This window comes from Muscardinus avellanarius (genome assembly GCF_963383645.1).
Source record: "Muscardinus avellanarius genome assembly, chromosome: 16".
Classification (NCBI taxonomy): domain Eukaryota; kingdom Metazoa; phylum Chordata; class Mammalia; order Rodentia; family Gliridae; genus Muscardinus; species Muscardinus avellanarius.
In genome coordinates, this window is record NC_137802.1 from 68,654,755 (window position 1) to 68,680,174 (window position 25,420).

General features: G+C 52.7%; 3 protein-coding genes across 4 annotated transcripts; 1 reads left to right on the forward strand and 2 right to left on the reverse strand.

The window, feature by feature from the left end:
- Window positions 1-77: 77 nt before the first annotated feature.
- MRPS7 (mitochondrial ribosomal protein S7) lies at window positions 78-4,826 on the forward strand (the record flags this gene model as incomplete). Its single annotated transcript, XM_080714126.1, has 6 exons — window positions 78-122; window positions 209-366; window positions 895-1,086; window positions 1,450-1,513; window positions 1,885-2,052; window positions 4,605-4,826. The coding sequence occupies 6 exons, from the start codon at window positions 78-80 to the stop codon at window positions 4,824-4,826; spliced, it is 849 nt and encodes a 282-aa protein (XP_080570252.1).
- Window positions 4,827-6,012: 1,186 nt separating this feature from the next.
- On the reverse strand, window positions 6,013-11,290 carry MIF4GD (MIF4G domain containing; the record flags this gene model as incomplete). Of its 2 annotated transcripts, XM_080712236.1 has the most annotated exons (5): window positions 6,013-6,240; window positions 6,708-6,800; window positions 6,880-7,035; window positions 7,162-7,271; window positions 11,203-11,290. In XM_080712236.1, 5 exons carry the CDS (start codon window positions 11,288-11,290, stop codon window positions 6,013-6,015), a joined length of 675 nt encoding a protein of 224 aa, XP_080568362.1. The 2 variants fall into 2 exon arrangements, with proteins under 2 accessions (XP_080568362.1, XP_080568363.1); XM_080712237.1 differs by lacking the exon at window positions 6,880-7,035 and having other exon boundaries at window positions 11,203-11,284.
- A 2,821-nt stretch (window positions 11,291-14,111) lies between these two features.
- On the reverse strand, window positions 14,112-24,437 carry SLC25A19 (solute carrier family 25 member 19; the record flags this gene model as incomplete). Its single annotated transcript, XM_080714127.1, has 6 exons — window positions 14,112-14,294; window positions 15,668-15,798; window positions 16,575-16,758; window positions 20,835-21,005; window positions 23,979-24,134; window positions 24,306-24,437. The coding sequence occupies 6 exons, from the start codon at window positions 24,435-24,437 to the stop codon at window positions 14,112-14,114; spliced, it is 957 nt and encodes a 318-aa protein (XP_080570253.1).
- Window positions 24,438-25,420: the final 983 nt, after the last annotated feature.

The following is a 25,420-nucleotide window of genomic DNA, read 5'->3' on the forward strand; positions in this document are numbered from 1 at the left end:
ATTGCAGCCGCCCGGGCCGACCCCGCGGCCTCAAATCTCGCGAGAGTCTGCGCGAGCTGGGACGGGGCGGGGCCTGCATGGGGTCCTCAGAGGAGCGGGCGCCTCTGCCGGAGCCCGCGCCAGTGTGCGACGGGTAACGGGAAGACGAGTGTTTCCCTTCGCCGCAGGGCGAAAGGCCTAGCGCCTGGATCAGTGGGGTGAAACGCAGCGCCGGGGGCCTGTCTCCCGCCACTCGCTCAGGCGCGCCGCGGGCAGCCCCGTGGGGTCCTCGCAGCCGGCCAAGATGGCGGCCCCCGCGCTGAAGGCTGCACCGGGCTGCGCGGCCCTGCTGCTGGGCGGGCAGCGCGCTGTCCGGCGGATTCCAGGGTGAGAGGGCGGCGGGCAGCTGGGAGCGCCGCTGGGGTCCTCGCAGAGGGACCTGCGGGGAAGGAAGACAGCTACGGGCAGGCGGCGCTGGCCCTGGAGATTGCACTGCCCTGGGGGTGCGACGTAGCCGAGTTCAAGCCTCTTACTTAGCTCCGTGACCTTGGGGCAGTCTGAAGGCTTAGTGATGTAGTGATGCCCCTGGGCCCGAGAAACCAGGCTGGTTTTGGTTCTGACTCGGAGCTGAAAGTGGGGCTCCGCTCAAGAGCATAGAGCCTGAGCCACCAGCTCCTAGAAAGGTGGGAAGGGAGATGCGCCTGTCCGTACCGCGCAGTGGAGAAGGAAGCGTTCCCGGCCTGTTTGGGGGAGGGCCTCCTACCTCTTGGGATGAGAGAAAAATCACATGCGGGTCAGGTTTGGCTGATGGCCGCACTGCTCGCCTCGTCGGCCGGTTGGTAGGCATACCCATTGTTAAGTCAAGCTCCCTTGTGGAGTCAGCTTTCTGTCTGCCCCTCCGCTTCCCTCTCCCAGGCTCACCCAGGTGAGGTGGAGCCGCTATGGTCCGGAATTCAGGGATCCTGTAACTGACAAGGAGCATTACCGCAAGCCTGCGGCGGAGCTCACCACGGAGGAGAAGAATGACCAGGAGCTGAAGAAGACTCAGCTTATCAAAGCTGCTCCAGCGACAAAAACATGCTCCGTGTTTGCAGATCCATTAATCAGGTTAGATGGAAACACTCTTACTGCACAGAGTGCAAAAAAAGACCGCCTCAGGGAGGGCCTCGAGTAAGGATTCCATGATTTACACAAGCCGTAGAAAGCTAAATGTGTGGCCGGGTGTGGTGGTGCACGCTTGTAATCCCAGTACAGGGGCGGAGAGCTGAGACAGGAGGATCACAGGTTCGAGGACAGTCTCAGCAAGTAGTGAGGCTCTCATCAGCCTAGAGATGATACCGTGTTTCCAAATAAAAATGAAATAGGGTTGGGGTGTAGCTCAGAGATAGAATGCCCCTGGGTTCAATCCCCAGTGCCACAAAAAAAAAAAAAAGAAAGAAAAAGCTAAACGTGTTGTTTTTCTCCCTGAAGCAAATTCACCAACATGATGATGAAAGGAGGGAACAAGGTACTGGCCAGATCCCTCATGACCCAGGTAAGTGCCCTCCTCTCCTGCGGGCTTTCTTTTCCTTCTGGTTTTGTACTGGGCTCTGTTCTTTCCATTTAGCTTAAAAAAATCAGAGAATGGATCATACACCCGTCATTATAAAATTAACTGCCCTGTAAAGCTGGGGTAGAGGCTTTGATGAAGTCCTGCAGGAGTCGCCTACTGACGCACACGTCAGCCCACTCTTTCTGTCCCAACCTGGCAAAGAGGAAGGTGGTTAAGAACTCTGTCTTGGGTGAGGGAGGCGGTGTACTGCTATAGAAGAAATGGGCGATGTGAATGCAGGGAAAGGCATTAGCTGAGCTAGGTAAACTCTTGGGGGAACCTGGAGCAGCGTCTTCCACTGATTTCCTTTGCAGACTCTGGAAACTGTGAAGAGGAAGCAGTTTGAGAAGTACCGTGCTGCTTCTGCAGAGGAACGGGCAGCCATTGAGCGCAACCCCTATACCATCTTCCATCAAGCACTGAAAAACTGTGAGCCGGTGATTGGGCTGGTACCCATCCTCAAAGGTGGCCATTTCTACCAGGTAAATGGTCTGGCAAGACTACAGGATTGCCCCCAATCGAAGTAAGGTGGGAATGGGCAGCTGGGAGTATAGCTCGGTGCTAAGAATTGTTTGGCATGTGAGGAACCCTGGGGTTGATCCCCAATACCAACAACAAAAAAAGTGGGACGTCCCAAAGTTGAGCCAAGATTGATAGCTCTTTAGAGACTAAGTACTGTTTGATCTAATCTTCTGACTCCTCTAGTATAAAAATCACAGGCAGCCTAGTGTTGTGATATACACTTTTAATCCCAGTACCAATGAGGCTGAGACAGGAGGATCACAGGTTTGCGGCAAGCCTCAGCTACTTAGGCCCTCCACAACTTAGTGAGACCCTGTTTCAAAATAAATAAAAGCCAAGCCGGGCTTGGTGGCACACGCTTGTAATCCCAGCATTCGGGAAGCTGAGACAGGAGGACCATGGTTCGAGGATAGCCTCAGCTACTTAGTGAGGCCTTCTGCAACTTAGTGAGACCCTGTTTCAAAATAAAGAATAAAAAATAGGGCAGGGGGTGTAGCTCGGAGGTTGAATGCCCCTGGGTTCCATCCCCAGACCTGCAAAAAAATAATAAAAAATAAAAAATAAGTAAATAACAGCCAGGCGTGGTGGTGCACGCTTACAGTCCCAGCATTTGGGAGGCTGAGACAGGAGGATCACAGTTTGTGGATAGCCTCAGCTACTTAGTGAGGCCCTTTTCAACTCAGTAAGACCCTGTTTCAAAATAAAGAATAAAAGCCGAGTATGATGATGCATGCTTCTAATCCCAGTACTTGAGAGGCTGAGACAGGAGGATTGCACAGGTTCGAAACCAGCTTTAGCTACCTAGGCTCTCAGCAACTTAGTGAGATCCTGTTTCCAAATAAAATATAAAAAAAGAGGTCTGGGAATGTACCCCAGAGGTAGAAGGCCCCTGGGTTCCATCCCCAGTACGGCCAAAAAATTAAAAAATGATATAAATAATAAAATATCAGGCTGGAAGCCGAGTGTGGTGGCACACACTTGTAATCCCAGTACTTGGGAGGCTGAGACAGGAGGATTGCATGTTCATAGCCAGCCTCAGCTACTTGGGCCCTTTCGCAACTTAGTGAGACCCTGTTTCAAAGTAAAGAATAAAAAAAAAAAAAAAAATAGGGCTGGGAGTGTAGCTCAGAGGTAGAATGTCCCTAGGTTCCAGGTTCCATCCCTAATACTGGAAGAAGAAGGAGAAGGAGAATGATAGTAATAGTAATAATAATAATAATGAGAAGAAGAAACAGGGCGTGGTGGCCCACATTTATAATCCCAGCATTATTTGGGAGGCTGAGACAGGAGGATTGTGGTTCGCAGACAGCCTCAGCTACTACTTAGTGAGGCATTTGCAACTCAGGGAGACCCTGTTTCAAAAAATAACGAATAAGCTGGGCATGGTGGCACACGCTTTGTAATCCCAGCATTTGGGAGGCTGAGATAGGAAGATCGCGCAGGTTCGAAGCCAGCCTCAGTTACTTAGACTCTCAGCAACTTAGTGAGACCGTGTTTCCAAATAAAGTATAAAATAGGTCTGGAAGTGTAGCCCAGAGGTAGAAAGCCGCTGGGTTCCGTCCCCAGGACCACAAAAAAAAAAAAAAGAAGAAGAAAAAATAATCTCAGGCAGAATATGGGAAAAGGAGAGGGCAGAGCAGCTGAATGACGTCTGGGAGCACATCCTCCTCCCCTCTCTCCAGAATCCTGTGTGTCTAAACTACGCTTCTCCTGGTGAGGAGCTGTGCTGCTATCCCGTCATCGGCCAGTGTCTAGTGCACTGCTTGACTCATACCTGATGACTTAGCACTATTTGTTGAACTGACCTAGGTATCTCTATCATGTAAGTCTTTATTCACAAGTGTTTTTGTTTGCTGTTTTTGTGTGTATGGTACTGGGAATTGAACCTGGAGCACTTTACCCCCAAGCTACACCAACCCCATTTTTTACTTTTGAAAGAGGGTCTTGCTAGATTGATGAGTCTCGCTACTTGCTGAGGCTGTCTTCAAACTTGCAGTCCTTCTGTCTCAGCCTCCTAAGTTTTGGGATTACAAGCGTGCGCCACCACGCCCGGCTTCAAATCTCTATTCAGTGCTGTCATTTGATTTTCATTGTGATGCAGTCGTCTCCTTTTCCAGGAGAGATTCTGTAAGGGTAGGTACTTTCTCACTGTCTCCATCTTTGCTGACTAGCACCTAGCGAGGGTCTGGAAATTATTGTACCGAGGTCATGTTTGGTCTGAGGTGGCAAAATCACCCCGGATAACCGGGCTTTTCTCAACTGGTGCTTTTATCAATTTGTCAGAGTTCCGCATAGGAGGGAAAGGGGCCATGGCTCGAGGAGGTCTGCGAAGCCAGTGCCTCTTATGTCTGCTACCTGAGCTCACCCACAGGTGAAGGAAAGGACAGGCTTCTCAGGGACCCTACTGGACTCAACCAAAGAGACTAGTGGCTGCTCGTCTGAGCCCGAGGAGGCCAGAGGCCCCTGCCCTGGCAAGCCCTTTGGCCAGTGACCCATGTCCTTTCTCACCCAGGTCCCTGTGCCCCTAACTGACCGCCGTCGCCGCTTCCTAGCCATGAAGTGGATGATCACTGAGTGCCGAGAGCACAAGCACCGGCGGACGCTGATGCCAGAGAAGCTGTCGAGCGAGCTGCTGGAGGCTTTTCACAACCAGGGCCCCGTGATCAAGAGGAAGCACGACTTGCACAAGATGGCTGAGGCCAACCGCGCCCTGGCCCATTACCGCTGGTGGTAGACAGCGAGGAGGCCCGGGAGCAGCCCTGGCCTCCGCCACAGGACACCTCGTGAGCCTGTGGGTCACAGCCGCACTTCCTTTCTGAGAAGGATGGAGCGGCGTTTTTATTGCCTGTTAATCCTTTCTTTGGGGATAGAACTGGTTCTCCCTGCCCCGTCTCTTTGTAAAGCAGGAACACAATCAACCTGAGAATGTACATGAACAAACTCCAGTCTTCTCATCCCTCACCGTGGGGTGAACCTTTGGACACCTTGGAAAGAAGTTTTAGCATCAGAAAAGATTTATTAGAGGTGGGCATGGTGGCGCACGCTTGTAATCCCAGTACTTGGGAGGCTGAGACAAGAGGATTGCAGATTTGCAGCCAGCCTCAGCTACTTAGGCTCTCAGCAACTTAATGAGACCTTGTTTCAAAATAAAAATAGGGCTGGGGCTGTAGCTCGGAATACCCGAGCTCAATCCCCAGTACCAAAAAAAAAAAAAAAGGGATTAGAAAATTCTTACCCTGAACTGGTGCAACAAGTGACATACGGGCTACTATTGATTAAAACTTCCTGGAAAGCCGGCTTAGTGGAACGCGCTTGCAGTCCCAGTACTTGGGAGGCTAAGACAGGAAGACGGCAGATTCTCAGCCAGCCTCAGCTACTTTGAGACCCTGTTTAGAAATAAGAAATAGGGCTGGGAGTGTAGCTCGGAGATAGAATGCTCCTGGGTTCCATCCCTAGTACTGGGGGGAAAAAAAATCTTCCTGGAGGAAATAGGCTTGTTTCCACAGTGGTCCTTGTACAAAATGTATAAAAAGCAGTTGCTGGGGTAACTTGTGCTCTGCCTCTGCTCAGCATCCTGAAGCATCCCACTGATGGCTGTGGCTACCCGTTTTACAGAGAGGGAAGCTGAGGCACCAAGGCAGTGTTGCGCCAGTGGTTACGTGGCGTGCTGGTTAGGTGATGCCCTGCAACGGCCCAGGTGGAAAGCAGGGCGGGGGGGGCTGATAGGACTGTATGGAAACAGGGGATGGTCCTGGACTCGGGGAGCAGATCCGTTTGGTGTCTCCCCGATCTGAGTGGGGGGAGACAGCAGAGCAGGGCCATGGTGTAAGTGGGGAAAGCCTTTGGGAAAGGCAGAGATTCTGTTGCCAGCTTGGAGGAGAGTAAGAAAGCCCGGCGCCCCAGTGAGCACCGAGCCGGACCTAGTCAGGAACCTCGCTGTAGTAGTACTTGTGCGCCGCCGGGGTGGTCTTCCAGCCTGCCGCCCGGAACTCGATAATCTCCAGCAGCAGCAGCTGGGCCAGGGAGCTGAGGCCCGTGGGGAGCAGGAAGCCATCCCGGATCAAGACAAAGAGCTCATCCATGCGCTGCCCATTCATCTTCTCCAGCTGCTCCCCGACCCGGTGCAGCTGCAGCACCAGGCAGTCCACCTGCAGAGGCAGCGGACGGATGCGTTGGCCTCACCCCCTCCTTGCTTAACCCCACCGCCCAGCTTACTACCCACATCACCTGGAAGGAAGGCAGGCCAGGGACTCGGCTAGGGAGCGCCTGGCCGGGCCGGGCTCCGCCTGCCTCCAGGCGGCCTCATAGCCCCACTTTCCTGCCTGCCCCTGCTGCCTGAGCCGGGCTTGGCTTCCAGGCCATCTGTGCCCAGGCTGGCATGGCTCCCATCATGCCTGTCAGAGCTTGGCTTTCCTACTGGGAAGGACACTGCTGAGCCAGTCGGTTTTGGCGGCCGTCTGTTCTGGATAAGTTCCAGACCCAGCAGCTTGTCACGTAACTGACAGGCCTTAAATGCCCCCACCGGGCTTCTGCCCAGCACCGATGCCCTCCAGGACCGCCACAGCTGAGGGCTGGCACTGCCCGCATCCACAGCCTTCCAGCCAGGGCCGCTCACCTCCTCCTCGTTGCGCAGACTGTCGGGCTGGGCCAGCCGGCACAGACAGTCATAGACCGGGTTCACCAGGGCCATCATGGGCATGTTGTTCACCTGTGGGGAAGAGGGGCCGCAGCGCTCAGTGGCCTGGGGGCCAGTCCCGCCTGGCCACCGTCGGCTGCCGGGGCCTCACCCTCAGGTAGTCAAAGATGTTGCAGATGAAGGTGACGTAGCAGACCCAGCCCTGCGGCGAGCGGGCTCGCAGCTGCTCCCGGGCCTGGTACTCCTGCTGCAGCCGGTTGAGGAGTCCGCGGCGGAAGACGCTCTGGCCTGCTTGTTTACTCTCTGCCTGTGAGCCAGGGAGAGGGTGGTGAGTGGTGAGGTCGCCGTACATGTCCCCCGGCCTTCACCTCTCCCTGCCCTGAGCTAAAGCCCTCTGCAGCTCTGCTGCAGGCCTGCCTCCAGCAACCCCAACCTGTATGATGGCGTAACACATGCGTCCCGCTTCCTTGCTGAACACACAGTCCTGCAGAGAATGGTCCACAATCACATTGGCAACCTTCTCCAGGTCCACTGCACCTGGATCTAGGGTGGAGAAGAGAGGGACCTAGCGCTGCCAGTCCAGCACACGGGCCGCCGCCAGCTCCCGGAGGACTTGGGAAGTTCACTGAGGTTAGTTCACTGGGGAGCATCTGCGTGACGTACCTAACTTCTTTGTGGTGTTGGAGACTGAACCCAGGGGCATTCTACTTCCATGCTACACCCCAGCAGACTGATATTATTTATTGGAAACAAGGTCTTGCTAAATTTCCGTGAGCCTTGCTAAATTGCTGAGGCTGGCCTTGAATCTGTGATCCACTTGTCTTAGCCTTCTGGGCACTGGGATTACAGGTGTGTGCTGCCACAGCCAGTTGGTACGTCGAACTTTGAAGAAGGGGAGCTGGGTCCATAGCTGTAATTCCAGTACTTAGGAGACTGAGACAGGAAGATCACAGGTTCAAGGACAACCTCAGCAAGCAGTGAAACTCATCAACCTAATGAGACTTGACTCACCAACCTAATGAGACTCACTTAAAAATAAAAATAAAAATCTGGCCGGGTGTAGTAGTGCACACTTGTAATCCCCGCGCTTGGGAGGCAGAGACAGGAGGATCGTGCAGGTTCGAAGCCAGCCGCGCTGGTTTAAGAGACCTTGTTTTCAAATAAAAATATAAAAAGTAGGTCTGGGAGTGTAGCCCGGAGGTAGAAGGGCTTACAGGAACCCCAGTACCACCATAAATAAATAAATAAATAATAAATAATCTGGCTGGGAGTGTAGCTTGGAGGTAGAATGTTCTGGGTTTCTTCCCCAGTACTGGAAAAAAAAAAAGAAAGAAAGAAAGAAAGGGACCTGGGATGTAGCTCAGTAGTGGAGTACTTGCCTAGCATATGTGAATCTCCAGATTTGATCCCCAGCACCACAAGAAGATGAAAAACCCTACAGAGAAGGGAGCAGTGGTCATAAGAGCAGTTCTAGCTGTCAGCTCCCTGGTGGCCCAACGACAGGAAACAGGAATGGTTATGTGTCTGGTAGAGACCAAAGTACCAATGTAGAAACCAGGCATGGGGGTACATGCTTGTAATGCCAGTACTTGCTAGGATTAACCCAGTAAGTTGCTGAGACAGAAGGATCTCAGTTCAAGACCAGCCTTAGCAACCTAGCAAGACCCCCAGCAACTCTGTGAGACCTGGTTTCAAAGTAAAACAGGGTTGGTGGTGTAGTTGAGAGGTAGACTGCCCCTGGGTTCAATCCTCAGAACCACGCAACGTACTAGTGTAGCTTCTCAGAACAGACATTTCTTCCTGGCATTATATGGAGGACGGAACGCTGAATTTAGCTAAGCCTTCCATATCAATTTCACAGAACAAAATATTCTCATAGCCAGGTATGGTGGTCCACATTTACCATCCCAGCTGCAAGGGGAGGTGGAGGTGGTAGGATTGCAAGGCTGGAGAGGACAGTCTGGGCAGCTTAGTGAGAGTCTGTCTCAAAAGTAAAAGAACTGGCCGGGCGTGGTGGCGCACGCTTGTCATCCCAGTACTTGGGAGGCTGAGACCGGAGGATCGCGGTTCGCGGACAGCCTCAGCTACTTCGTGAGGCCCTCTGCAACTCAGTGAGACCTGGTTTTGAAATAAAGAATAAAAAATAGGGCAGGGGGTGTAGCTCAGAGGTCGAATGCCTCTCTGGGTTCCATCCCCAGACCTACAAAAAAAAAAAAAAAAGTAAAAATTGGGCATGGTGGCACATGCCTGTAATCCCAGTATTTAGGAAGCTAAGACTGGAGGCCCGCCTCAGCAATTTAGCAACACTCCCAGGAACTAGAAAGACTTTCAAAACAAAGGCTGAGAGACTGGGTGTGGTGATGCATGCCTGTAATCTCAGTACTTGGGAAGCTGAGATCAGATGGATCATCACAGGTTCAAAGCCAACCTCAGCAGTTCAGTGAGGCTTTCAGCAATTTAGCGAGACCCTGTTTCAAAACAAAAAATAAAACGGGGGGCCAGGCATGGTGGCACACGTTGTAATCCCAGAATTTGGGAGGCTGAGACAGGAAGATTGCGGTTCACAGACGACCTAGGCTACTTAGTGATGTCCCTTTGCAACTCAATGAGACCCTGTTTCAAAATAAAGAATAAAAAATAGGGCTGAGTGTGTAGCTGGGAGGTAGAATGCCCCTGGTTTCATCCCTAGTACTGCAAAAATAAAATAGGGTTGAGGTGTAGCCAGAGGTAGAAGGCTCCTGGGTTCTATCTCCAGTACCGCACACACAGACACACAAAGGGCTGAGGGTGTAGCTCAGAGACAGAGTGCCCCCAAGTTCAACCCCAGTACCACATTAGTGAATAAATAGGCCAAGGCTATAACTTAGCAGTACCGCAGGAAAAAAAAAAAGGTTCCAGCCGGGCGTGGTGGTGCACGCTTTTAATCCCAGCATTCAGGAGGTTGAGACCAGAGGATCGCAGTTTGCGGACAGCCTCAGCTACTTAGTGAGGCCCTCTGCAACTCAGTGAGACCCTGTTTCAAAATAAAGAATAAGAAATTGGGCAGGGGGTGTAGCTTAGAGGTCGAATGCCTCTGGGTTCCATCCCAGACCCCCCCCCAAAAAAAAAAGGAATTCCACTACAAGACCCTGGCAAAGGCAGGCAAGGGTGGCAGGCAAGGCCTCCCTGCAGGCTAAGCTTGGCAGTGATGGGTACTGCCAACTGTTAACTGGGTGGCACTTCTGAATGTCATAGTGAGAAGGCATCAGGCCAAGACAATTCTGTATCTCCTCTGCCAGCCTGTCCCAGATCTCCATACATCAAGAGAGCCAGCCAGCTGCAGACACTAGCAAATCAAATGTAAAGGCTTAAAGAGCAGGAGCTGTGCTCTCTTTCATGGGTACTTTAAAAAAAAAAAAAAAGAAAAAGCCAGGCCCAGTGGTACATGCCTCTAATCCCAGTATTTGAAGCCGAGATAGGAGGATTACAGGTTGGAGGACAGAAAGCAGAAAGGACAGCCTCAGCAACTTAGTAATACTCTCAGAAATTTAGGGAAACCCTGTTTCAAAACAGAACAAGGAGCCAGGCGTGGTGGCGCACGCTTGTAATCCCAGCATTTGGGAGGCTGAGACTGGAGGATCATGGTTTGTGGACAGCCTCAGCTACTTAGGCCGTTTGCACAACTCAGTGAGACCCTGTTTCAAAATAAAGAATAGAGCCAGGCGTGGTGGTGCACGCTTGTAATCTCTGCGCTTAGGAGGCTGAGACAGGAGGATCGTACAGATTCGAAGCCAGCCTCCGCTGGCTTAAGAGACTGTTTCCATATTTAAATATATATATATAAAACAGTTCTGGGAGTGTAGCCCGGAGGTAGAAGGCCCCTGGGTTCCATCCCCAGTACCACCAAAAAATAAAAAATAAAGAATAGAAAATAGGGCAGGGGGTGTAGTTCGGAGGTAGAATGCCCCGAGGTTCCATCCCCAGTTCTGCAAAAAATAAAACAAAATTTAAAAAAGGCTGGGATGTAGCTTGTAGGTAGAATGCCTCTGGGTTCAGCTTTCAGTACTGGAGGTGGGGGAGGCTTTACAGTCTGAGAGCCGACCTGACTCATTCTCCCAATATTTGCCTCAATGTTGCTTGTCTTTCAATTCAAGAGTTAGGTTCTGCCGGGCGTGGTGGCGCACGCTTGTAATCCCAGCATTCGGGAGGCTGAGACCTGGAGGATCACGGTTCGCGGACAGCCTCAGCTACTTAGAGAGGCCCTCTGCAACTCAGTGAGACCCGGTTTCAAAATAATGAATAAAAAATAGGGCAGGGGGTGTAGCTCAGAGGTCAAATGCCTGGTTCCATCCCCAGACCCGCATGCACACACACACACACAAAAGAGTTAGGTTGTGACTCCTCAGAGAGCGGGGAGAGGACGGGGCACTCCCTGGCCCTCAGGCTCAGCCCCTTCTCTGCAGCTGCGTAGGCTCAGGGCAGCTTCCTTGCTCACCTTTGAGTGCTGTCTTCAACAGGTGCTGGGTCTCTGCATCAAAAGACTGGATTTTATACTCCTCTCTACCGGCTTCCCCCATGACCATCAGCCCCGGCAGCTGTCTACTGGGTTGGGGTCAATGACAGCACCTGGGAAGGAAAAGAGGGAACGAGAGAGGTGTCAGGTGTGCAGTCTTGCAGGTCCTGGGTGGGGCTGACCAGTGCTTGGGACAGGTGCACCTGGGTTGCCCATGGCATTCAGTAGTTGGCTGTGAGCCCCCCAAGCCTGGCTTCTGGCAGAGACCTGCTGCTCCTTTAGGAAACCCTAGGCTTCTGCGATTACCCAGGAGGAGGGAGGAAGGGTGAATGCGCTATCCTCCTGTCCCAACAGGAGGCAGGTTGTCCTCGGCCATCAGGATAGATTTGGGGGAGCCCGATGTGGTGGCGCGTGCCTGTAATCCCAGTTCTTGGGAGGCAGAGACAAGGGGACCACAGGTTCAAAACCAGCCTCAGCAACTTAGCGAGACTGTTACAAGCTAGCGAGAAACCCTGTTTCAAAATAAGAAAATAAGACAAAAATAAAATAGGGCTGCGTACGTAGCTCAGAGGTAGAAGGCCCTTGGGTTCAACCCCCTGTACCACAAAAAGAAGAAAAAAAGGAGAGATGTGGGAGAGGGGGTGCGCCGGGCTGGGGGTGCAGAGGGAAGGCTACTGGGCTTGCCTATGGAAACTGGCGTGGGCCGGGGCTCCGCTGCTTTCCCGGCGGGCAAACTGGGGCTCGAGTCGCCGACCGCCCGGGCCACAGCGGCCCAAGCCCTTGTCCCGACCCGCCAGAGTCTTCCCGGCCCCCCAAACCCACCCTGCAGCGGCCGGCCCAGAAGCGACTGGTCGCACCGGCCTTCGGCGCGCAGAAGCGCTGCCCCACCCGGGACTCCTAACTTCTGGGCGCCGCTGGATCCTCCCCTTAGAGCGAGCAGCGCGGCGCCTCCGCCCTGCTCGGCGGGGAGCGACCCCGGGGACCCCAGGGCGGGTGGCGGGAGACGCGGGGACCCACCTGCCGGGCCGGCGCCGCGCCCGCGTGTCCGCGCCGCGTGCCCGCGCCCCGCCGCGCGTGCCCGCCGCCGCGCTCACCCCCACCCCGCCGCCCGGCCGGCTCGAGGGCGCCACCTGCCGGCCGCTCGCCCCCTCCCCACCCGGCGGCCCCAAACACCTGGGCCCGCACGGAGCCCTCGCTCGGCCTTGTGCCTGGCACCCCCGGCCCTTCGCGGGACTCGGGTGACCCGGGTCGCCGGACTCCGGCAGGAGGAGCCGCCCGGCTCTGCGGCGGGCAAAGGCTCGGGCAACCTCTTGGAGGGGCCGGTGTCCTGGCTTCCACCCACCCACCACGAGGCCAAGGTCCAGCTGGTCCAAGGGGCTGGTCACACTCCAAGTCCCTCTCCTAGAACGCTGAGGAAGTTTCAAGTCCCAGGGGCAGTTCAAGGTCTTAGTTGGCAACATGCGTCCAGGAGGCGAGGAGGAGCCCTGGGTCGTCCTGGAGGGGTCCGGGTGAGCATCACTGCTGCCACCCTGCCCTCAAGATACGGACAGGCAAGTGTTGACGGTTGTACAAGTCCCCTCCTCCGGCTAAGGAGCCCGCTCAAGTGCCCAGGGAAACGGATGAAGAGAATTCTTAGCAGCGAGCCATGAAAAGAAACTTTACTTCATGGGATTTCATCAAAAATGTTTAAGCAGCTGCCTCCGGAGGCGCCGGCCTGGCCTGCAGCCTGGACCTGCAGAACCAGCAGCCAAGGTCCCCAAAGTCAGGCCCAGGGAGAGGGCTTAACAGTGAGAAGGGGCCCAGGGTTCACGGTGAGAGCCCCGGATCCAGGCCTGGGGGCCGCTTCCAGCAGCTGCTGCCTCCAAATCCTGCAGGGGCTGGAGCCCAAGCCCTGAGAGGGCAGGGTGAAGGCGCTCTCCCTCCTCAGAGCCCAACCCCACAGCCAGCAGGCAGGTAGAGAGTGAAGGCACAGTACGCTTTCTTCTCTCCCACCCCTGGTTTCTCTGCATCTAGACACGCGTCTGTGCGGTAACTCCCCTCGGAGCCAACCGTGCCCTTGCCAGGGCCTTCCTTCTGCCATCTCTCCCTGGGCTACTTCAGGGTCATGAGCATCCAAGGCTGGAGGACACAGTGCCATGCTGAGCTCAGGAGGAACGCCGGGCAGGGGTGAGGCCAGCTGGCCTGCTGTAAGCTGCTGGCCCAGCAGGGCTGCGCCAGGGCTCAGCGGGAGGCGATCCATCCAAGCCTCTGCAACCTGCCGGCTTCAGCACGCCCGTCCAGTCCTGGCTACGGCACCTGCCTTTCCTGGAAGCCGCTTGGCTCCACGGTCCTGCCCAGGGAGAGCTCAGGCCTCCCTGAGTGCCCTGCGAACCCGAAGGTCTGGACCTAGGGAAGTGTGTGATTCAGCCGGACTCTCCTCTAACCCTAGGAGCGGGGCAGCAACGACTGAGCAAAGTGGAATTTCAGGAAGCCGGGGTGCCTTCCCCTGTCCTCTGTGAATAAGGATGTGGCTTGTACGGGAAGGTGGTGGAGAAAGAGCAAGAATGTGCTTTTTGCTTTAATGTCTATTAAGTTAGTTGATGGGAAAAACAGCCCAGTCCCAGCCCCTTCCGGAACCAGGAGCGTGCTCCCAGTGGACAGACGGGCTACGAAGCGGAGGATGGTGTCCGATTCCTTCTGTGGCTGGGCTGGACCGAGGAGAAACAGGTGTAAGCTCCTCACTGGTCTGTTGGTCCCACAGCCCACGTGTTCTCCGCTCGTTCTTTCATGGTGAAAACCCTTATCCTTTCCTAGAGAAAGCCATCTCAGGGTGGCTGGCCTGAGGATGGACCAAGCGGCCCCCGAGGCAACACGAGACCAGAGTCTGGGTTCTTTGAGGAGGGGCCGCAGGGCTATGTGTCTGCCCTGTTCATGCAGTGGAAGAGGTTACAGACCAGCTCGTACCAGAAGAAGACAAAGCCTGTGGAGAGGGCGGCCTTCAGCAGGCTGGGGGACAGGCCCTTGAAGAGGCCCTGGGGGCCTTCCTCTTGCAACACTTGTCTGGAGCAATCCAGGAGGCCCTTGTAGCTCCGCACCTGAGAAGGAAGGAGACGACTGAAACAGGAGGCACTGGCGCACTACCACTCCCAATAAATACTGCTCGATGAGGGAAACAACAGCCGCTGGGGCACACCTGTAATCCCGATACTTGGGAGTCCATTGACTCTTTTTGTGTGGGCGTGTGGCTTGGGGACTGAACTCAAAGGCACTCCACCTCTGAGCCTCAGATTCTCCTGTCTCAGACTCCCAGCCGGGCATGGTGGTGCATGCTTGTACTCCCAGTAGTTGGGAGGCTGGGACAGGAGGATCGTGGGTTCAAGGACAGCCTCGGCAAGTAGTGAAATTCTCAGCGACCTAGTGAGACCCTGTTTCAGAATAAGATAGGGCTGGGGGTGTAGCTCAGAGGTAGAATGCCTCTGGGTTCCATCCCCAGTGCCACACACACACACAAAAAAAAAAACAAAACAAAACAAAGAAAGATGAAGTCCCTAGACGTCAGCAGCTGGACAGAGCTCCTTCCTGCCAGGTGATACAGGCTGAGTGACATCTCAGACAGAGATCCAGTGCCAGCTATGGACCCTCTCCCCACAGGTGTCTCAGACCCTTCACCCCGGGCCACCTGGTCCCCCTTAGGCTACAGATCTGAATGTGACCCTTGCTAGCTCTTAGCGTGACCACTGCCACCTCTCCCTGCCTCCCCGCCCCCAAGGCCCAGCCCTCCCTCCGAAAGCTCCAGCAGCTGGCGAAGAGGCCGATGCCATCAGAGTCCAGGCCGGACACAGGCCGGTGCTCGAGGCATTCCACCCCTGGCCTCGACGGCCCTCACCCACCTGTGCTCCCACTCGCTTCATGAGCTGTACCTCCCACCCCTGGCCGCCTGGAGCTGGTCTCTTAGAAGCAGGGCCTCCCTCCTCTGTCCTGGGCTCTTGCTAGCCCTCCCTACCAGATTCAAACTGTCTTTGCATGATGCAGGACAAGTGAGTAAAGGCAAAAAAGGTTATAAAACCTTGCATTCAGTGTACCCCAACTTTTTCTTAAATGGTCCATGTGTTTATTTATTTATTTTTATTTATTTTTATTTTTTTGTGGGTCTGGGCATGGAACTCAGGGGCATTCACCTCCGAGCCACACCCCCTACCCTATTTTTATTCATTTTGAAACAGTGTTTCACTGAGTTGTGGAGGGCCTCACTAAGTAGCTGAGGCTGCCTGCAAACCGGGATCCTCCCGTCTCAGCCTCCCAAATGCTGGGATTGCAAGTGTGCACCACCACGCCGGGCACATGTGTTTACGTATTCAAAGAAATAAAACTCCAGGGGCCAGGCTGGGGGTGCAGGGCCAGTGCTGCCCTAAATCCCTTTGTGTGCCAGTGAGGGCAAGGTCGGGAGGTCTCCACGGGGATGGCTCACCTGCCCGAAGGTAACTCTGGCCTGCTCAAAGCCTCCAACCTGCAGGCGTTTCTTGAAGAGGTCCAGGGGATACGTGAAGGTCTTGCTGATGACTCCGGCTCCACAGCCGCAAAGCAGGTTTTTGAGGTTCCCTGAAGCAGAGAAGCAAGACTGAGGCCAAAGATAAGAATGCTCTGTGGGGAGGGCGGCAGGTCAGGTCTGATCCGCCCCCACGGACCCCACAGCATCCTTGGCTCTCAAAGCGCAATTCAATCTGGGAGTCAGAGCCAGCGTCAGCAAGAACGATGAGGCCCACAGGTGGCAGGGTCGGGCCCGCAGCACGAGCCTTGGAGCAGCAGTGACGGAGCCAAAGAGCTGGAAGAACGCCACCAACTCTAAGCCACGGGGTTTGTGCACAGGTGCAGCCATGCTAAAGAGCCAGGTACGGAGTCCACGGATGCCTTAGCTGTTTTTTTTTTTTTTTCTTTTTACAGTACTGGGAATGGAACCCAGGGGCATTCTACCTTTGAGCTACACCCCAGCCCTATTTTTTATTTTTTACTTTGAAACAGGGTCTCACTGAATTGCAGAGGGCCTCACTAAGTAGCTGAGGCTGGCCATGAACCACAATCTTCCTGTCTCAGCCTCCTGAATGCTGGGATTACAAGCGTGCGCCACCACGTCCGGCTAGTCTTTTTATTTTTTGAAACAGGGTCTCACTGAGTTGCAGAGGGCCTCACTAAGTAGCTGAGGCTGGCCATGAACTGCGATCCTCCTGTCTCAGCCTCCTGAATGCTTGGGATTGCAAGTGTGCGCCACCACGCCCGGCTGATGTCTTAGCTTCTGATGACAAACTTCCTCCTTCGTGATTCAGAAAGAGACCCAGGCATGTGCTGGGGTGCACTGGCTCCTCTAGGGAGCATCTTACCAGTTTGTTTTCCATCGTGCGGCATGACCCACTCAAAGGTGTGTTTCAAGGAGTTGTAACAGGAGAACTGCAGCCCGGCGTAGGGGAAGATGGCGATCAAGGTGGGGGTCAAGCCTTTGTAGAAGACTAAGGGGCCCTCGGTCCTGTACATGGTCCCCAGAGCATCTCGCAGCGTCTTGTAGACCTGGACACGCACATGAGCAACTGGAGTGAGCTAAGCCAGCCCATCTCATCTCCTGCCCCTCATCTAAAAACCCAGCTACCAGCCGGGCGTGGGGGCACACGCCTGTAATACCAGGACTTGGGAGGCTGAGACAGGAGGGTCATGGGTTCAAGATCAGTCTCAGCAACTTCGTGAGACTCTCAGCAACCTAGTGAGACCTGTTTCAAAACAGAAATTAAAAAGGAATGAAGGTAGCCGGGCGTGGTGGCGCACGCTTGTAATCCCCGTGCTTGGGAGGCAGAGACAGGAGGATCGCGCAGGTTCGAAGCTAGCCGCGCGTGCTGGCTTAGGAGACCCTGTTTCCAAATAAAGATGTAAAAATAGGTCTGGGAGTGTAGCCTGGAGGTAGAAGGGCTTCCAGGAACCCCAGTACCACCAAAAAAAAAAAAAAAAAAAGAATGAATATACCTAAATTTAATCCCCAACACCACACAAAACAAAAACTCCAAGACAGGCATTGTGGTGCACGTTTGTATCCTAGTACTTGGGAGGCACAGACAGAAGGACCAAGGGTTTGAGGACAGCCTTAGCAAGTAGTGAGATGCACATCAAATTAGTAAGACCTTGTTTAAAATAAATATAAGAAGCCGGACGTGGTGGCTCATGCTTGTAATCACAGCTTTTGGGAGGCTGAGACATGGTTGCGGACAGCCTCAGCTACTTAGTGAGGGCCTTTGCAACTCAATGAGACCCTGTTTCAAAATAAAGAATAAAAAATTGGGCAGGGGCTGTAGCTCGGAGGTTGAATGCCCCTGGGTTCCATCCCCAGACCCCCGCAAAAAAATAAAAAAAATAAAAAAATAAATAAAATAAAATAAATTAAATATAAGAGCCAGGCATGGTGACACATGCTTGTAATCACAGCATTCAGGAGGCTGAGACAGGAGGATCATGGTTCGAGGAAAGCCTCAGCTACTTAGTGAGCCCTCTGCAACTCAGTGAAACCCGGTTTCAAAATAAAGAATAAAAAATAGGGCTGAGGGTGTAGCTCGGAGGTCGAATGCCCTTGGGTTCCACCCCCAGACTCACAAAAAAAAAAAAGAAAAAGTAAAAGAAAAAAAATAGGGCTGGGGATGTAGCTAGGAGGTAGAATACCCCTGGGTTCCATCCCTGGTACCAAAGAGGTTAAAAAAATACCCGGCTACCAGAGTATAATTTTTTCTGCCAACATGACAGTCCAGGAAAACACTGGACAAAAATTAGAAGGGCAAGATTTTCTGGCAACTCCTTTTCTGTAAATTTATTTATTTATTTATTGCGGTACTGGGATGGAAACCAGGGGCAGTCTACCTCTCAGCTACCCCCCCAGCCCTATTTTTATTCTTTATTTTGAAACAGGATCTCATAAATAGTGGAAGGCCTCAGTAAGTAGCTGAGGCTGCCTACAATTCCGGGTCCTCCTGTCTCAGCCTCCCAAGTACTGGAAGTATGAGTGTGTGCCACCACGCATGGCCCTATTTTATTTTTTATTTTGGTGGTACTGGGGTTCCTGGGAACCCTTCTACCTCCAGGCTACACTCCCAGACACCTATTTTTTTAATATTTTTTTTAAATTTGGAAACAGGGTCTCTAAAACCAGCGAGGCTGGCTTCGAACCCGCGCAATCCTCCTGTCTCTGCCTCCCAAGCGCGGGGTTGTATTACAAGCGTGCGCCACCATGCCCAGCGTTTTATTTTTTATTTTGAAACATGGCCCACTAAGTTGTGGAGGGCCTCACTAAGTTGCTGAGGCTGGCCTTGAAATTGTGATCCTCCTGTTTCAGGCTCCCAAGCACTGGGATTACAGGTATGCAACACTACATCTGGCTCAGCAAGAAATAAAATAAAAGAAGAACTGGGTATGGTGGTACATGCCTATAATTCTAGTACTTGGGAGGCTGAGACAGGAGTATCACAGGTTTTAGGACAAGCCTCAACAAGTAGTGAGATTCTCATCAACCTAGCGGAACCCTGCTTCCAATAAGTAAATAAATAAAGTAGGATTGGGGGAAACGGCTCAGAGGTAGAATGTCTTTGAGTTCAATACACACACACACACAAGCATCTGAGAGGCTGAAACAGGAGGATCTTGGTTCTTGGCCAGCCTCAGCTACAACTTAAGTGAGGCCCTTTGCAACTCAGTAAGACCCTGTTTAAAACTAAAGAATAAAAAATAGGGGCTGGGAGTGTAGGAGGTAGAATGTCTCTGGGTTCCATCCCCAGGACCACAAAGAGAAAAAGAAAGAAAAAAGAAAAGTAACTAACCTCATGTCATTTTACGTTACTTTTTTTTGGGGTACTGGAGATGGAACTCAAGGGCATTCTACCTCCAAGCTATACCCCCAGACCTTTTTATTTCCATTTTCTTGGAACTGAGAGTATTGAACCCTGGAACTGAGAGTACTGAACCCAGGGGCATTCTACTGAGCTGCACCCCAGCCTTTTTATTTTGAAGCAGGGTTTCAAGATCCTCCTGTCTTAGCCTCCCAAGTGCTGGGATTACAGGCATGTACCACAGCACACAGCCCAAAATACAGCAATTTCGTGTGTGTGTGTGTGTGTGTGTGTGTGTGTGTGTGTGTGTGGTGTGTTTTGTGGAGATTAAACTCAGTGGCATTCTACCACCAAGCCATACCCCCAGCCTTATTTTATTTAGAAACAGGGTCTTCTTGCTAAGTTGTTGAGAGCCTAAGTTTCTTTTTTATTTTGCGGGTCTGGGGATGGAACCCAGGGGCATTCAACCTCCAAGCTACACCCTCTGCCCTATTTTTTATTCTTTCTTTCTTTCTTTTTTTTATTATATTTTTTTTGTGGTACTGGGGTTCCTGGAAGCCCTTCTACCTCCGGGCTACACTCCCAGACCTATTTTTACATTTTTATTTGGAAACAGGGTCTCCTAAACCAATGCGTGCGGCTGGCTTCGGACCTGCGCGATCCTCCTGTCTCTGCCTCCCAAGCGCGGGGATTACAAGCGTGCGCCACCACGCCCAGCTTTATTCTTTATTTTGAAACCGGGTCTCACTGAGTTGCAGAGGCCCTCACTAAGTAGCTGAGGCTGTCCGCGAACCGCGATCCTCCGGTCTCAGTCGCCGGAATGCTGGGATGACAAGCGTGCGCCACCGCGCCTGACTTCCTCACTAAGTTTCTGAAGCTAGCTTTGAACCTAGGGCCCCTCTAATCTCAGCCTCCCATGTACTGGGATTACAGGCATGCCCCAGCCTGGCGAGTGATTAACTTGGTTGAGGTTAAGTTACTAAACCAAGTATCCTTCCTTCCACATCAATGGTGCCCTAAAGCACAGGGAGACAGTGGGGAAAATTCGCCTTAGTTGAGAACACACACACACACACTCTCTCTCTTATTCTTTCTTCTTCTTCTTCTTCCTCCCCCTGCCCCCAGCTATTCCTAAAAAAGTCATGGAAGCTAACTGTGGTAGAGGTCTGTTTGAGGATTTGTGTGTGTGTGGGTCTGGGGATGGAACCCAGGGGCATTCGACTTCCGAGCTACACCCCCTGCCCTATTTTTTATTCTTTATTTTGAGACAGGGTCTCACTGAGTTGTGGAGGGCATCACTAAGTAGCTGAGGCTGTCCGCGAACCCCGATCCTCCAGTCTCAGCCTCCCGAATGCTGGGATTACGAGTGTGCGCCACCACGCCCGGCTTCTCTTTCGGGATTTGATCCCTGGCTTTCACTCAGCGAGTCCTTCCTCAAGTCTGACCGGGCCATCTCATTTCTTCCAACCCACTCTTCACAGACACCAAGGGCACCCTCACCTCACAATTACAGGCAGAGCCCCACCTTCGCAGACGCCTGCCTCCGTCTAGCCCACCGCTGGCACATCTGTGTTCTACTTCGCACCCTTAGTTCTGTCTGCCCAGAGCAGCCACGAGCTCCTTCAGGGCAAGGACACAGAGCACCCTGCACGGTGCCGACCACAGCCGGGGGCTTGACCAACTGGCTGCTGTACGAGAACCCAACGCACCCCCAGCTTTGCTTCCTCCAAAGACAAACCCTCCAGCTCCCTCGTCCAGGCCCCGCGTCTGCCTCTGACCACTCACCTTGGGCTCCCCCTGCGCTGCGAAGCGGGTGCGCAGGACATCCACGGGGTGCACAGAGAGGGTGGCGGCGCAGGCAGACAGGCCACCACACACAAAGTGCGCCGAGAAGCCACGGACGTCGTACACGTTGGCTCTGTGGACCAGCTCGGTCAGCAGCTCAAAAGTCAAAAACTGCAAGAACAAGTGAGAGTCCCTGACAGCCCAAAGGATGGGGGCACACACCAAATATTCCCAACCACCTGCCCCCAGGTGGGGCCGGGCCTGAGCAGGTGACAAACATAGACACACTGGTATGATTCTGTGTAAAACTCCAATGCTTCACCTTCAAGCACGGTGAGTGGGAACAAAAACAAAGTGTGTGTGTGTGTGTGTGTGTTTTATACCCAGGGACATTCTACCTCCAAGCTATACCCCCAGCCCTATTTTAGTTTTATTTTGAAACAGGGTCTCACAGCTGGGCATGGTGGCATACACTTGTAATCCTAGTACTTGGGAGGCTGAGCTAGGGGGAATAACAGGTTTGTGGCCACCTTCATCTACTTAGTGAGGCCCTCCAATTTAGTGAAACCTTGTTTCAAAAATAAAAGAATAAGCCAGACTAGTGGCACACCCTTGTAATCCCACCGTTCTGGCGGCTGAGACCTGAGGATCACAGTTCGAGGACAGCCTCAGCTACTAAGTGAGGTTCTGCAACTCAGTGAAACCCTGTTTCAAAATAAAACAATAAAAAAATAGGGCAGGCGGTGTAGCTCGGAGGTAGAATGTCCCTGGGTTCCATCCCCAGACCCGCAAAAGTAAATAAATAAATAAATAAATAAATAAATAATAAAAGAATAGCCAGGCATGGCGGTGCACACTTGTAATCCCAGCATTCGGGAGGCTGAGACCGGAGGATTGCAGTTTGCCGACAGCTACTTAGTGAGGCCCTCCACAACTTGATGAGACCGTTTCAAAATAAAGAATAAAAAATAGGGCAGGGATAAGGCCGGGCGTGGTAGCACACGCTTGTAATCCCCGCACTTGGGAGGCTGAGACAGGAGAATCACACAGGTTCGAAGCCAGCCTCAGCTACTTAGTGAGGCTCTCAGTAACTTAGTGAGACCCTGTTTCCAAAAATAGGTCTGGGAGTATAGCCTGGAGGTAGAAAGCCTCTGGGTTCCACCCCCAGTACCACCACAAAAAAAAAAAAAAAATGGCAGGGAGTGTAGCTGGGAGGTTGAATGGCCCTGGGTTCCATCCCCAGACCTGCAAAAAAAAAAAAAAAAAAAGTAGTAGCCAAGGCTGGCCTTGAACCTGTGGTCCTCCTGTCTCAGCCTTCCAAGTACTGGCATTACAGGTGTGCACCATGACCAACTTGCTATTTTATATTCTATTTGAGTGCAACCAAAAGTGTTAAGAAAGATATGATACTAGGCATGGTGGCACATGCCTGTAATCCCAGCACTTAGGAGGCTGAGACAGGATGATCATAGGTTCAGTGATAACTCAGCAACTTAGTGAGATGCTATCCCAAAATAAAAAATAAAAGAGGGATGGAAATGCAGCCTGGAGGTAAGTGACCCCAGGGTTTCACCTCCAGTATCACACACACACAAAAAAAAGCATATTAAGGGGTCTGGGGGTGTAGCTCAGTGGAAGAGTGCTTGCCTAGCATATGTGAGGCCCTGGTTCCATCCTTAGCAACACATATACTCAAATAAGAAGACAAAAAAGTCAGCAGGGTGTGAGGGCATATGCCTGCAAACCCAATACTTAAGAGGCTGAGAATGGAGGAGCACAGGTTCAAGGCCAGCCTCAGCTACTTAGTGAGGCCCGCCACAACTGAGTGAGACTGTGTTTCAGAATAAAGAATAAATAGGGCTGGAGGTGTAGCTCTAAGGCAGAATGCCCCTGGATTCAATTCCCAGTACCATTAAAAAAAAAGAAAAAGAAAACTTTCCATTTGAGCCAGGCATGGTGGCGGACGCCTATAACTCTAGTACTTGGGAGGCTGAGACGGGGATTCCAGGTTCGAGGCCAGCCTTAGTAACTCAGTGAGGCACTCAGCAAATTAGTAAGACCATGTTTCAAAAATAAAAAATAAAATTGAGCTGGGGGGCAGCCTGGAGGTAGAATGCCCCTAGGTTCAATCCCCAATGCCACAAAATAAATAAATGAATTAATGAATTAATGAATCAAACAAAGAAAAAACTCCACTTGTAGCTGGGCATGGTGGCTCACACCTCTAATCCCACTACCTGGGAGGCTGAGACAGGAGGATCATAGGTTCCAGGCAACTTAGTGACAACCTCAGTAACTCAGCCAGACCCTGTTTCGTAACAAAAAGTAAAAGGGGTTAGGAGAGCCGGGCGTGGTGGCGCACGCTTGTAATCCCAGCATCCAGGAGGCTGAGACTGGAGGATCGTGGTTTGTGGACAGCCTCAGCTACTTAGTAAGGCCCTCTATAACTTAGTGAGACCCTGTTTCAAAATAAAGAATAAGAGGAGCCGGGCGTGGTGGCGCACGCTTGTAATCCCAGCGCTTGGGAGGCTGAGACAGGAGGATCACACGGGTTCGAAGCCAGCCTCAGCTACTTAGTGAGGCTCTCAGCAACTTAGTGAGACCCTGTTTCCAAATAAAATATAAAAAAGGTCTGGGAGTATAGCCCGGAGGTAGAACGCCTCTGGGTTCCACCCCAGTGCCACCAAAAAAAAAAAAAAAAAAAGAATAAAAAATAGGGCAGGGGCTGTAGCTTGGAGGTTGAATGCACCTGGGTTTCAATCCCAGACCCGCCCAAAAAAAAAAAAAAAAAAAGGGATTAGGAGTATAGCTCAGAAGTAGAATGCCCCTGAGTTCAGCCTCCAGTACCAGAGAGAGGGCAAAGAGAAATGAAAGGCCTTAATATCGCTCTTTGCCGACCCACACGGGAGCGGGAACATGGTGTCCTGTCTGCTCCTGGTGCTCACTCCAGACACAGGGATGCGGGCTGGGACACGGGGAGGGGATGCCCAGGGCACAGCTCGTCTGACGCCATCTTTGCTGGGGTCAGGCAGTTCCCCTTAAGGCAGGTGAGAAGCCTGTCCTCACCCCACCCCAGGCGTGCTCCTGCTTGCCCCACCCCAAGCAATGTGACCCCAGGGGCCTGACCGGGTCCCGGCCACCTACTTGGACAGCTCCGTAGCCTATGGAGAGAATCTGGGCCGGAATGTGTCCTTTCCAGAATGCCGCTGGGCCCTCCTCCCGCAAAATCTGCCTCCCGGCCTGCAGGATCCCGTGGTATTTGGCGTAGGGGTCACTGGGAGACAAGCGCTCAATCTGCAGCTGAGAACCGAAAGGGAGCGCGTCAGCAGGGTGGCGGGGCGGGCGGCGTGAGAAGGGCAGATTCCAGAGAGGCAGCGGGGCAAGGATCCTTCGCCCCGACCAAATCCCCAGCTTTAGGAAGTGCTTTTGCAAGGAAGACCAAGCACGTTCTGTGGCGTGGGGGGAGGGCACCTGGAAGCGGATCTTGATGACGTCCAAGGGGCTGATGAGTGCGCGGGTGACCAGTCCAGACACAGACCCGGCCACCGCCACCTCAAACTTGGAGATGCTCTCGACATCTGCTCTGGGGTCATAGCCGACCATCCCTGCCTCTGGCCCATGCGGCGTCCATCAGTACCGAGCTAAACACAGAACACACGGGGAAGCACGGAAGCGATTTAGTTTCTCATTTTCTGTTGTTGTTGTGAACCTAGGGGTGCGCTACCACTGAGCTACACCCCTGGCCCCATTCTATTATATGTGTGTGTGTGTGTGTGTGTGTGTGTGTGTAGCTACACCCCTAGCACTATTCTATTATTATTGTATGTGTGTTTGTGTTGAGCTACACCCCCAGCTCTATTCTATTATTGTATGTGTGTGTGTGTTTGTGTGTATGGGTGTGTGTTACTCAAAATTGAACCCAGGGGCATTCTGCCTCTGAGCTACACCCCCAGCCATTTTTGTGTGTGTGTGTGTGTGTGTGTGTGTGTGTGTGTGTGTGTGTGGTGCTGGGGTTTCTGGAAGCCCTTCTACCTCCGGGCTACACTCCCGGGCCTATTTTATATTTTTATTTGGAAACAGGGTCTCCTAAGCCAGCGAGGCTGGCTTCGAACCTGTGCGATCCTCCTGTCTCCGCCTCCCAAGCGCGGGGATTACAAGTGTGCACCACCACGCCCGGCCTCAGCCATTTTTTATTTGGAAAAAAATAACACAACTTGCTGTGTTGTGTTGTTTAGAGTCTTGCTAAGTTGCTGAGGCTGGCTTTGAACCTGAAGTCTTCCTACATTAGCCTCCCAAGTGCTGGGATTATAGGCATGTATCACCACGCCTGGTTTATTACTTTTTTGTGTGGTACTAGGGATTGAACCTAGGGGCATTCTACATCCCAGCTACACCCCCCAGTCTTTTTTTTTTTTTGTAGTACTAGAGATTGAACCCAGGGCATTCTACCTCCGATCTACACTCCCAGCCCTATTTTATTCTTTTTGTGTGTGTGTGATACTAGGGGTGGAACCCAGGGGCTTTCTACCTCCGGGCTACACTCCCAGACCTATTTTATACTTTATTTGGAAACAGTGTCTCACTAA